A 14046-nucleotide genomic window follows, 5' to 3' on the forward strand; every position below is an offset into this window, starting at 1 on the left:
AGAAGTTACAGAGAACTACCGATATATGTTTCCCTCAGATAGATTAATTACACAGAGAAGTTGAACATAGGTTATGGCTTCTTTGCACTGTAAAGCAACACTTACTAGTTCCTTCCAATGACTCCCTTTGTAGAATAATCAATCATAGTGAAAAACCCAGAACTTGCATACACTATTGGGCAATCTGGTCTGGTGCCATCTGATACAACAAATATCTGTTGTACGTAGTGTAGCCAATGCATCCTTCAGCTCTTGTGAGACTCTCGGGAACTCCGAATCAGATCCAAATTCTTCAGATAACCTTATAAATTCCATGGATTACTCTGCTGAATTTTTGCCTTTATCTCCGACGACCTTAGTCCTACTGCTTTGGGATTGCCTATTGCTAACTCTGAATTGACTACCAACCCCCATTCTGCAGCCCTTTCGGCCATGGAAGCATCGGTTAGAATCTGATTAAATTGATTCTTCCCCAAATTCTTGAAAAATCTAACCAAGAAAAGAAGAAAGGGTAGTTTGGCCTCTACCTCCTCCTCTCATCCTCGACTCTACATTTGTAAAAGAAGAAGATGATTTGGGGAAGATGAGGGTTGGGCAAAAATGTCTTTTCAAATTGCAGGGGTGACGGGTAGTTTGGCCAATAAAAAAAATTTAATGTCTAACATATGATATTCACAACATGGACTTAAATATGGAATAATTTGAAAAGTAGGGGGTGTGCAAGAAATTATCAAGGGGTGCGTATGGAATTGTCAGAATCTTAGGGGGGCATGCGGAAGTTTTGAACGATTTAGGGGGTGCATGTGTATTTAACCCTTCATTTATTAATGACTTGGATGAACTTAAAACATTTGATTCAACACAGTTCCACTCCTTTGGAAATTTATATCCAACTGTATCACTCCCTATTAAAACTCCTAGAAAAATGACATTCTATGGTCACCAATAATCTACTATATTCATCTATACCACAATTTCAAATGCTCTTTGTTTTGTATTTTTCTTTCATTCATTAATAGACCTTTTAGCGGGAAAAATTCTCTTTGATACCACAGTTTATCCCCCCTAATAAACATAGATTATATAAAATATAATTACACCAGTTACATTTGTATGAATACCAGGAAACATGTTTTCTATATTAAATTATTTATTCCTGTTCTCCATCAAGTTAGAATCAACTATTGGAGAGGAACCATACTATGCTTTGCTTTGACCTAATTTTTTTTATTGATGTATATGTTATGGGAGAAGGATAGGCACACTTCTCACGTAAAGCACCAATAGGGGTGTGGGATGGGGCATCATGCAGGAGGGACATGGGGTCAGTTCAAAGGGTATAGAGAGAGAGAGAGAGAGAGAGCATTTTTCATATCTATAAACATCGTTTAATTGTCACATGTCATAGTGGCTCTCGCAAATATATACAACAAAAAAAGTTCTCACTTTAGTATAAACTCACTTTTACTAATTATGTTGTTTCTTAGAATTTCTTTGGAATAACTGTAATAGTTAATTTTAAATTTTGTTGACAAATATGTTGTAGTTACAAGTTCTAACTCTTTCTTATTTAATTTGAAATAATTATATTATATGTTAACTATTTGGAAATTTATTAATCATTTCAAAGTGTTTACTTAACAGATGAAACCTAGTTCTTTCCTAAAAGAAACTACTTCTTTTCAAAAAACAATGCTAGATAATGTTGCATCACATATTATACCTTTAAGAGATAGTTGCACAAATGAAGGATGTCCAGCAGAAACAGTTCCCATAAAAAGGATACAAAGAGAAGATCTGATAAGAGCAAAGTCACTTTCAAAAAGACGTAATAGAAATTTTAATCCACTTTCAAATGACCCAGCTCAATTTCATGTAAGTTAACTCTGCTAAGTGAGGCTTTTTTGTTTAAAATTTTCATTAAGAAATTTTATTTTCAATGATTTATTAGCATAATATTGTTTCACGTAATTAGGTTGCTGTCTTCAAAACCGATGGAAAATTCCATGGAGCTGGCACCCTAATGAGTATTTACCGCCCAAATGTTTTAATGGATCAATACAGTGAAGCTATAATGGCCCTAGAAAGTGGTTCTACTAGGCCAATCAATATTATACATGCTGGACAGACGATAGGTCAGCAGTTCCCTAGTTCATTAATAATACATTTTTCTATAATTTCATTCGATTAATTTCTTTTATATATATTTCCTCTCCAATCTAATGGTTAGTTTATTAGTGTTCCTTTTGTTGACTAATTCATTTTACCAAACTTTTAAGTCTTCATAATTTGCTCTTTTATCTTGAAAAGAAAATCTAATAGTTAATGATTCACTTTCTTCGGTCGATTGTGCATGACCTACAAATGGATGCTCAGGGTTGACCCCATTTCCGTGTTTTTTGATCTTGCTGTTTTTTGTCTGCAAGTCAGTTCCTCCTATTGATGGCATTGCTGAATGTGAGAGGGACTAGCTTTGCTCCTTGTGTTTGTAGTTTCAGGCGGCTTGCCTGTTTCTCTTTTTGGTTGAAATTTTTTAATTCTTTCTCCTTAATACAAATCATCTTTTAGCGAAAAAAAAAAGGTAACATTGTTTATCGAATTGAACCTATAAGCTCAAACAAAATTTGATATTAACTGCCATAAGACCAAGATTTGCTTTTTATTTATTCACTTTATTTGGTAATTTGTATTTTATTTTGGTTTTATAGTTGCCAAACGAAGTTAGGTTTTCTTTTCTTCGTTGTTGGAATCTTTGTTTAGTTAATACATAGAGCAAGGATAGGGCATTTTGTTTCATCGTTGCGGGACAATTTTCTTCAACTCTATGTTTCTACTTTTAGCACTTTCTACTCTTGTTAAATAATACATTTTTTCTATATTTTCATCTCCAAATTAATGGTTAGTTTATTGGTGTTCCTTTTGTTAATTCATTTTATCAAAGTTTAAGTCTTCATAATTTGCTCTTTTATCTCGAAAAAGAAAATCTAATAGTTATTGTTTATCGAATTGAACCTAAAAGATCAAACAAATTTTGATTATAACAGCCATAAGATCAAGATTTGATTTTTATTTATTCTCTTTAGCTAGTAGTTTGTATTTTAGTTTGGTTTTATATATAGTTGCCAGACGAAGTTAGGTTTCCTTTTCTTTCACTACAAGAAATATGACTTTGTAACGATCGAGAGAGCCATACCTTGTAACGCTATTCAAAGCTTTAAACCCAAAAAAAAAAGCTCAACAAAACCCTGAAATGGAAACATTGCACACAACCTTAAATAGAGTAGGTGTTTTTCATCTTAAAAAAACCTATTAAATATAACAGAGCTCATTCCTCAAAGTAAGCCTATAGGAAGGGCTTTACTATAATTGAAAGAAGAAAAAAAAAATAGAAGGGTTTTACCCCTGAAATGCAAAACCAGCCCTATCCATCCCATAAGGCCCCCTTGAGATTAGCCATATGGAAAAGCATTAAAGTATGTATCTCAGCTTTATATTCCACCATGTATAACACTTCCCACAAGCAATGATAACACTTCAATTTAATCAAGCCTCATTTTGCCGCAGCCGTCGTCTACCACCAATAAATCATAGATCATTAATATGTTTTTGAGAAAGGGCATATCCAGGTTCCTGCCACTACAGGGTCTGGAAAGGGTCATAACGTACCCAGTCTTAACCCCACTTCGCAGAGAGGCTGTTTCCAAAGACTCGAACCATGACCACAAGGTCTGGGATGGGTCATAATATAAGCTGAAAAGAAAGATGGTAGGTGTTTCCTGATCTTTTTGCTCCCCTTAATTATATGACATTATAGTAAGGAAATGATCTCAAGGAGATGCATGGACATGGACTTAATAGTCCTTTTCCATTTTATACAGAAAATATATCAAAGTAACTTGTCCTTTCCAGGAAGCAGGACAGATACTGCATTAGCATACATAATAGAGAGCACTGCAGGAATGGATAAATTGAGTTGCTGCCACAAAAAAATGGGAAAGGGAGAGTAAAACACAACCTGTAGACCCAAATTAGAGCAAGAAAACTAAAAGTTCCAGTCAACTTCCATATGTTTAATTTAGCATTCGCTCACATTATTTGCTCACAAGGTGCTTCCTCACATAATGTGTGTAAGAGACCTCAGCAACTTATTTAGAAGTTTTGTTCATCTCTATAATGTTAGATATTTGACCAGATACTGGGACGAAAAAGGAGTGATGTGTATATTTCATAGAAATTTATATTTAGTCCTTTTGCTAGAGTTCAAGATTTATGCTCTTAAAGAAGCTATAATAGTATAATTGATGGTCGCATCTAGCTAATGCTACAACGGAGTCTTGATAACTCCAGAGAGTGCACATAGTATGAGCAGTAGTAGGAACAAATGAATATTCTACAGAGATATCCAAAGCTTCCCATTATCTAGAAGCCTTGCACCACGTGGTTCTCATCACAAGAGATGTGAGGGGCATTACTGACAAGGAGAGCAGCATAGCATTTGAGACTTCATTTAACTAAAGGACTACAGGAGTGAAGCATGTGGATTAGAGGACTCTAATTAGATACAAAGCGATCATGATAATTATTCTTTTAAAACACCTGTCAAGGTTCTTTAACCAGTACACTTGAGCGTAAACATTTATTAAGTATGAATTGCCACCAAAAAAACCTACATGGGTTTTCTGCTAAAATTGCATAAATCAGCAATGCTGATCAAACAGTGATTCAAAGTATTGAGATTCTAGAAATTGAAAGTTACACAAAGAGTATGATTTATTGGAATTAGAAACATTTTAATTTAGAGACATTAGGAGTTCTCAAGGCCAGTCCATTCCCATTCAAAGCCATATTCTCTGCTAAAGTGTAAGCTCTCTAATCAATTCTGAATACCTCATTGACATCTTTGTCTACCATTCTATTTTAAAGCTCAGATCTTCACCATTGTGCTCCATTCCAGAGTTGCAGCCAATAGTCTTCATTAAACATGATCAGATTAAAATTCGAATGAGTATACTCATTCATCTTAACAACCTTTCCTCTGTTGGAGTCAAAAAAAAAAAAGAAGGGGTGTACCTAGTGCATGAGGCTCCTCTGTTGGAGTTAGTAATTTGAAATTTGATATTTTGTTTAGATTCGTGTGTGTGGCTTTTAGAATCCAGCATGGAAAATGATGTAGATAGAATGTTCTCCAAGCAATACAGCCCCATGAAGAAGAGGACCAGGCTCTCCATAGCCTATGGTTCCTCAACTGAACCAATTCTGGTTCAGGCCATACCAGCCATGGTCTGGGTGTTTTTTGGTTCACCCAAAACCAGAATCGTGTGGATAGAGTTTCTATTTTAGTTCCAATATCTTTAAATTAGAAACTTTCTATTTTAGTATTGTTGCTGTAAAAAGGAAACCTGTCTTCTACATATAAAGAAGGTTCCTAGTAGTTTCTATTTTCTATTCTTTAAAATTTTAAGTTGTCTTAGTGTCCAAGGCATCCCAATTCTATGTGCGGGGACTGTTCAAGACACTTTCTATTTTCTGTTTCTTTCTAGAGGCAACTAATATCCTCTATCTATTGTAAGGGGCCACAGCGCCTTCCCCACATTTTTGAAGTTAAATAAAAGTTTGGGTTTGTGCGTTTCTTAGCTGTGAGATGCTGACCTAGGCCATAGGTGAGAGGCCTTGGCATATACCCTTCCCTTTCTTTTCTTCCATTAAACGCTTAATCCCTACAACTGTTCCTTAACCTACTGGAGTTGTGTTGCTGATATATTGTGAGTTCTGACCTTTTCTTGGAGTTCTATTGCTGAAACTTCTCCTTCCTTATATTTCTCAATCTGTCTAGCAGATCTTTGAGATTATTTGGATAGTTCCTCCACCATTAGTATTCTTCCATTGACCAGAAGTTGAACCACATCCACTAGTTAGTTCTATTGAAAATTAGTCAGTTACTAATTCCGAACCTACTTACTAATTTCAGAACTTTGTCTATATTTCCTAATTTAACCATTGGATCTCAATCACACTTAAAGGAGTTATTCATCCATCTTAGAGGCCTGTTCGACCTTGTTCCCCACCACATCTGAGTTCTGATTTATCAGATATCAATAGTTTCCAATTCTGGTCCTGCAGTCCTACCTTGTGGGTAGATTCTGTACTTTGTTGTTTTTGAACCTAGAATAAAAAGAATTATATTAAATAAATGAATCTTTAATTTTGGGTTACCTGGAGATTTGTCTTGTTTGGAGATTGTTAGGAGTGAAGGAAGAGAGGAGATTCTGTGACTTGTTCAAAAGAGAAAACTTCTGAACTTTTCTATGGAGTTTTAGGTGGACTAGGGCAGTTTGGTATTTATCGTAAGAGCAAGGATCATATTAGAGATTGCACCTCCTATGCCGGGTGATCAGATACATATGATTAATACAAACTATATTTATATATTATTGTCCATTAATTGAATGCTTGTTACTTTCATCTCTATCTGCAGGTAAAACATGTAAGATTGTACAATGATTTCAGTTTGTTTATTAGAGATCAGGAAATACTGAACCCTTGGCTCATTTACTACTAAGTAATTAGCCTTCAAGCATCGATGATGCCGCTGCCGATTATATTATTGAAGTGGCATTGTTCTATAATGAGGCAACAGTTGTTCAAGAGGTTCTAAACAAGTTACAGTTAATTTCACTGCTAAGTATTTTCACAACTAAGCCTAATGCCATAATCAAGTACTGCACAGATTAATGATACCTCCTACTTTGATTTAACAACCAGGTGGAGCAAGAGGAGAAAAAACTTAGAAATAGAAGACTTTGGGAAGTGCCTCATCCATGGTTTAATGTTTTTATACGAAAATCACAAATAAAACCATTTAAAGACCTTCTGCTCAAAACCATCTCTGCCATTCCCCCCTAATGGACCAGTGCTAATCTACTCAATTCTTAGACACTAGTAAGAATTAAACCCAGAAATGCTTATAGCTTTAAACGATATACAAATGCATTAAACCCAGAAAAAATTAAGCTGTACAAATGCTTATAGCTTTAAACATATACAAAGCTTTAAACCCCCAAAAAAAAAATGCTCAACAAAACTCTGAAATGGAAACATTGCCCTCAACCTTAAATAGAGAGAGAGAGAGAGAGAGAGAGAGAGAGAGAGAGAGAGAGACAAACCTTGCAGAGAGAACTCTGTTTCCACCGTAGGCAACTGCTCAGAGGGGGGAGGCGGACAGTAGAGAAGGGAGTGGGAAGGTTGCAGAGATGGGGGAGGCGATAGTAGAGAAGGGGTTGGGGCTAGGGAATCAAAGAGGTGTGAGTCCGATTGGGGGTTAGGGTTTCATGATGAGAGAGGCTTTCGGAGCTGAAATTGTTGGTGGCAGGTTTGAGATCGAAAATGTAAAACTCATCCGAAAAAGGAGGTACTCCAGTAGCAATGGCAACAGGCTAGGAATCACCAGAGGGAGGCCTTCCACTTCGATTTCGTGATGACGATGAGGAATAGAACTCTGAGGAGCTAGCGTTTGACCGCTGATCTCTTCTCCGTCGTGCGGGAATGGGGTAGAGATGGTTGGCTATAGAGGAAGAGAGAGAGAGAGAGAGACAGATTTCTTGAGGGAATGGGATAGAAGAAAGCGGGAAGCTGGAAACTAAGGAGCCCGCTAAAAATTTAAGGCAATCTAGCGACGGTATCTTTCTGACCGTTGTTAAGATGATATTTTCTACGACGGTATTTTTAGTACTGTTGTTAATATTTCCGCGATGGTAATATGTACCGTCACCCAATTAGAGTTTCCACAACAGATACTTAAAAACTGTCGTGGAAAATAATATTTTACTATCGTTGTAGAAAATGATATTTGGCTACGGACCATATTTCTAACCGTCGGAAAAAATAGAATTTCACGATGGGAAAATATACTCCATCGCCCAATTAGAGTTTCCACGACGGACACTTAAGAACCGTCGCGGAAAACAATATTTTGCTACGCTACTATATTTACCGTCGTAGAAAATGATATTTGGCTACGGACCATATTTCTAACCGTCGGCAAAAATAGGATTTCTTATAGTGTTTGTTGTTGGAATCTTTATTTTAGTTAATACATAGAGCAAGGATAGGGCTTTTTGTTTCATCTTTAAAGGCCAATTTTCTTTAACTCAAGTTTCACATTCAAAATACATAACTTATATGCTTAAATGCTAGAACTTTCACAAGAGATATCACTTTGTAGTAATTTGAAGAATAAATTTATATTACTATGTAATCAGTGATATAGAGAGTTATTGAAATATTTAGATTCAAAGATGAGAATTTGCTTTTATGTTATTATTAATATAAAGTTTATAAATAGTAATAAAGGTTATTTTTTTTGCTAATGATCAGCAAGGTATGTATTGATTATAAAGGAAAAGTGTTATAGGTATGACTGGAAAACTATCGAAAAAAACTCCGATCTCTACCATTTTACCTTTGGCTTAACCATCAGCAAAATGGCAAAAACCTAGAAAACTTCACAGAAGCTATGTGAAACAGTCGAACGCCCTTGACTCAAGAACAACCTTAAGTAAACCTGTAGTATGGGCGGTCGAGCGCTTCCCAAGAAGTCGCCTGAACTATGAACTGAGGGGAGACATTCCAAATAGTAGAAGTTATAGATTTGGCAGCATGATTAGCTAGTGCATCCGCAGCCACATTCATTTCCCGGTAACAGTGGGTGATTCTCCACTGTATGGAGTCAAGGAAAGCAGTGACCGACCACCACGTCTGCATGAAGCACCATGGAATCTTGCGAGAAAGAATGGATGAAACCATAGCTGTCGAGTCGCTCTCAATACAAAGCTTATCACTATTTAACTCCTGAGCTTGTTTTACTCCCACAAAGAAGGCGCCCATCTGAGCCATGAAGTTAGTGCCCACTCCCTGATAGGATGCAAAGCATCTTATAGGTGACCCAAGATAGTCTCGAAAAATCCCACCTGCTTCTGCAGACCCTGGATTACCCAAGGATGACCCATCGATGTTTAGTTTCCACCAGCCTATGGGGGGCTGCATCCACCTTACCTCCAAAATTTCCCTCGATGGAGATTTTTCTATAGCAATGTTGAACTTCCTTGCCAAAGTAAGGTCCTGGACCGACTTGATTTGTACCCCCTTAACGCGGGAGCAATCCGCAACCTCTCTGAAGCATATTTTCACCACTTGCATTGGAGTTCGTTTCAAATTATCGTACCTTCGCCTGTTGTGCTCCATCCAGATTTGATTGCAAACAACAATAGGTAGTACCTCCCATATTTTGGGAAGAGGGACCACCTTAGATTTTCTGCGCCACCAAGATAAAAGAAGCTCAGTAGAGGGGAACCTACACCAATTCACATTAAAGAAATATAGTATTTCCCTCCAAACATGACCCAAGAAAATGCAGTCCAAAAATAAATGGGTCTTTGATTCACAAGCGGTAGCGCAAAGTTCACATCTAGAGGCCAAAGGCACAGCCTTGCGACACACTTTGTCGTCACATGAGCAAGTCGCCAACCAAACACCGACGCGCGATGGAGGAGATCCCGATGCCAAATTGCCCAACCCCATGCAAGGGTAGGCGCCTTCGCTCTCAACACATCCCAGGCAAACTTAACAGAGAAAGCCCCTGGTTTTGTATGAGCCCAAAATCGCCTGTCAGTTCTATAAGAGATTGAGATTTCCAAACCTTGGATCACTGTGAAGATATTTTTAAGGGTTGCGGCCCTCACCTCCGAAAAAATCCAATTGTCCGCCACCCAAAAATCAGAAACCAAAGCAGATAGGGAACGTGGGATCTGGGCTAGAAGCAACAATTCTTCAATACTTTGGCCACCCACCCATTTGTCAGACTAGAATTTGATGGAACTGCCGTTACCAACCGCCCACCGCTCGGCCGATTCAACAAACTCCCAAACCTTACGGAGACCATCGACTTTCAAAATCCTCCTCTCAAAAAACCTGTGAAAACCGAATTATCTGTCTTAATGGCCCAAGCAAACTTGGCTATCAATGCCAAATTCAGATCGCGCAGACGACGAATCCCAAGCCCCCTTTAGACTTTGGCTTACACAAACTATCCCATCGAACAGTGATGGCTTTAGACTGATCCGCTTCCCCCGACCAGATGAAGTTGCGAATCCACCTCTCCATGATGTCGATTGTGCCCGCTGGCCAAAGGTAAACGGAAAAATTATGCACCGGGATACTTCCCATTACAGATCAAATCAGTTCAATAATACGCCCTGCCATTGATAATAGTCACCCCTTCCAGGAGGCCAACTTTCTCTTGAACTGATCGACAAGGGGTTGTATAACCTCCCGTTTCACTCAGCCTTTCAGCAGTTCAACCCCCAAGTATCTGGTTGGGACAAAACAAATCGGGATTTGAAGAACCAATGCCAGCCGTTGTTTACGAGCAACAGAGATGCACCCTAAAAAAGCTTTGCTCTTTGCTAGGTTTATCACCTACCCGAGTACTCCCCGTAGACCTCCAGGAAGTTTTTAACCCTTTATGCATTCACCAAGTCTGCTTTCATAAAAATAAAGAGTTCGTCAGCATATAAGAGATGGGAGGGAGTAAAAACCTAGCGAGAACCTGGTAGGGCTGTGATCCACCCCCTATCACGAATCACACTAAGTCCTCTGCATAGGACTTCTTTTGATAAAATAAATAGAAGAGGGGATAGTGGGTCTCCTTGTCGCAAACCTCTTTCCACCCCAAAAAAACCGGTGGGTCCTCCATTAATAAGCAAGAAGATCCTGGTAGAGAGCAGGATTTGGAGCACCCAAATCCACAGCTGAGAGAAACCGAACGCACATAGAACGTCAAATAGGAAACCCCATTCAAGAGAATCAAAAGCTTTTTGGATGTCCAGGTTCATACCCATACCACCACCCCTGCATTTAGCTGCCATCAAGTTCGTTAACTCCGAAGCCACCCCTATGTTCTCGAAAATCACCTTGCCCTTGTAGAAAGCTCCTTGCTCTGCCGAAATCGACTTGTGCAAAATCAAAGATAACCTAGTTGCCATGATTTTTGGGATAATTTTGAAGAAAAAATTCCCCAAACAAATAGGCCAAAATTGCCCCACCTTATTTACATTCTCAACCTTTGGAATTAGGCTTAAGAAATTGCAATTCATCCCTTTTGTATCCACTCCTTCCCGAAAAACATTTTGGATTCCACGGTAGATGTTCATGCCAATAAAATCCCAGCAAACTCTGAAAAACGTGCCTGGAAAGCCGTTTAGGCCCGGCGCACTGGTAGGGTCTAAGTCAAAGACCGCTTCTCTAATTTCCTCCTGAGAAGGGATCTTGGCTAGCATTTCTTTGTCTGCGTCAAAGACCAATGAAGGGATCACTACAAGTAGATCAGTATCTCTGGTAAACACCCCATGTTTGAAAAAAATTTCAAAATGGGCCACCATGCAACTCCTACCGCACTGGCATCCATCAAAACCATGTCGTCCTCCTTTTTTACTCTAGACTAGCCTTTGTACGAGAAGTCCACGACATCTAGTAAACTTTGTATGGACTCTAGACTAGCCTTTGTGCGAGAGACTTCATGATCAACATGGGGAAACACCCCTCTAGCCCATTCTCGAAGAGGACCTTTGAGGCGCTTCAATTTTTTTGCTATCTCAAAAAGGGGGGAACCCAAAACCGGCTCAGCCTAAGAACGCTGCAAAAAGTGTTGAAACTCCTCGTGTTCCATCCATAAACGCTGCATGGGAAATGACACATTGGTCGAGCGAGGCAAATTATTGCATAGAACCAAGATTGGGGACTGATCAAAGGAGCCCCTAATCAAAACCCGCTGCAAACTACCATCATATTGCTGCCACCACGCGTCATTGTAGAAACTGTGGTCCAGAACCGCCTAAACATTCCCCACTTTTCGATTATTGGTCCAGGTGAACTTGTTGCCCAAAGAGGGGAGCGGCGTCAGAGAAGCTAAATCAACCATTGCTGCAAAGTCTTCGGCTGATCCCATGTTGAACCGCCCAGGTTCTTTTTTTTTCATTTGCATATAAGTAGGAATTGAAGTCGCCAATCACTAGCCAGGGGCAGGAGATCCCTTCTAGCGACACCAAATCACAGCAAAGATGATGTCCAGTCACCCGCAAACAACTAGCATGAACCACAGAAATGAAGCTTTTAATATTGTTCACTTCAACCTGAAGAGTAATGTGCTGATCGGACTCAAGGACAATTATTGGCATCGACAGTCCCTCCTTCCACAGAAACCAAATATTCGATAGGTTGTTCACTCTTTTATTTGCGATGATATCTGAGTTCATACTAGCCGTGGTGAAAAAATGCCTGGGACATTTGTCTGTCCCTGTTGGAATTAGTAAGTTGAATTTCATTCCTTGATTGATCTCTCTAATAAGAGAGTTTATATAGTAGTACATTACAAAGGATCCAATATGGATTTACATGGAAATATATCACATAAAATATAGAAGTATAGAAGGAGTGATTCACTGAGTTGCCATTCATAAGAGGTTTCCATATCACATGTGGGAACCAAATTGACTTGCCATTCTTAGTAGGATTCCATATCACATGTAGAGATCTTCAGCCAGGATTTTAGTCACGTGCGTTCTCTAAAGGAGAAAGACATATATACCCTTGATACACCCCCTTAAGGTGGAGATTCAGGAACGCGAATCTTTAGCATGTCTCGAAGAAATCGAAACCTGACAGTACCAAGGGGTTTGGTGAATGTGTCAGCAAGCTGGTCCTTGGTAGACATAAATTGGACCTGAAGTTGGCGTTTGGCAACACGATCCCGCACGAAGTGGAAATCAATTGCCACATGCTTCGTGCGGGCTTGAAAGAATGGATTGGCCGAGAGATATGCCGCATCTATATTATCGCACCAGAGTATGGGTGGACCCGATAAGGGGAAGCCAAACTCGCAAAACAGAGACAGACTCCAGCCAAATTAACTCCGCAAATGTGTTAGCCAGAGATTTGTACTCAGCTTCAGTCGATGATCAAGCAACAGTGCGCTGCTTGCATGACGTCCAGGAGATAAGATTAGGTCCAAGAAAAATAGCAAATCCACCTATGGACTTCCGATCTATACTGTCTCTAGCCCAATTTGCATCAGAAAATGCCTGAAGAGACCTAGATGAGGAACGATCAAACAGCAACCCATGAGTTCGGGTGCTTTTCAAATAGCGCAGAATCCTCTTGACAAGCTGCCAGTGGGCAATAGTAGGTGAATGCATAAACTGGCATGCCCGATTAACCGTAAAGGAAACATCAGGCCTAGTGAGTGTAACATACTGTAGGGCCCCAACAATAGATCGATAATCAGTTGGATTGGGCATGGCATCACCCCCTGAATCAAAAGGCTTCGTGGATGTGGATATGGGAGTTGACACAGGCTTGCAATCACTCATGCCAGCCCTATGTAGCAGATCTGAAATGTACCTAGATTGGCATAGTAACAACCCCTTCGAATGGGGCACCACTTCAATGCCCAAGAAAAAATGGAGAGGCCCAAGATCCTTGATCGAAAATTCATATGACAACTATTTGAGAAGAGTGGCAACTTCATTGGAGTCGTTGCTTGTGAACAATATATCATCCACATAAATAAGAATATAATAGATCTGGCGACCAAAGCGACGTATGAACAGAGAAGTGTCCGTCTTGGAGCCATGGAAACCAAGCTGTAGAAGACATTCAGAGAGACGTTGGAACCACGCATGCAGGGCCTGCTTGAGACCATAGAGGGAACGCTCAAGCTTGCATACATAATGAGGATGGTTGGAGTCCACAAAGCCAGGAGGTTGGGACATATAAACCTCCTCTTCAAGCCGGCCATGGAGGAAGGCATTGTGGACGTCCAACTGACGAATGGGCCAGCCCTGAGAAACTACAATAGAGATAACACTGCGAATGGTGGTGGGTTTAACTACGAGGCTGAAGGTCTCGCCATAATCAAGACCCTGTTGATGATGAAACTCCTTAGAAACCAACCAAGCCTTATAAAGCTCAAGAGTGCCATCTGCCTTTCGTTTA

At 39.4% G+C, this 14046-nt stretch overlaps 1 protein-coding gene and 1 long non-coding RNA gene across 2 annotated transcripts; both read right to left on the reverse strand.

Moving 5' to 3' along the window:
* Nucleotides 1-230: 230 nt before the first annotated feature.
* Nucleotides 231-10319, reverse strand: LOC122648726. The gene is made up of 3 exons (XR_006331122.1): nucleotides 10309-10319; nucleotides 5904-5908; nucleotides 231-467 (listed from the first exon to the last, which is right to left on the reverse strand). It is a non-coding gene; the product is annotated as an uncharacterized LOC122648726 (long non-coding RNA).
* Nucleotides 10320-13010: 2691 nt separating this feature from the next.
* On the reverse strand, nucleotides 13011-13421 carry LOC122649570 (uncharacterized mitochondrial protein AtMg00810-like). The gene has a single exon (XM_043842773.1). The coding sequence runs from the start codon at nucleotides 13419-13421 to the stop codon at nucleotides 13011-13013; it is 411 nt and encodes a 136-aa protein (XP_043698708.1).
* Nucleotides 13422-14046: the final 625 nt, after the last annotated feature.

Source organism: Telopea speciosissima, chromosome 1 (assembly GCF_018873765.1).
Source record: "Telopea speciosissima isolate NSW1024214 ecotype Mountain lineage chromosome 1, Tspe_v1, whole genome shotgun sequence".
NCBI classification, from domain to species: domain Eukaryota; kingdom Viridiplantae; phylum Streptophyta; class Magnoliopsida; order Proteales; family Proteaceae; genus Telopea; species Telopea speciosissima.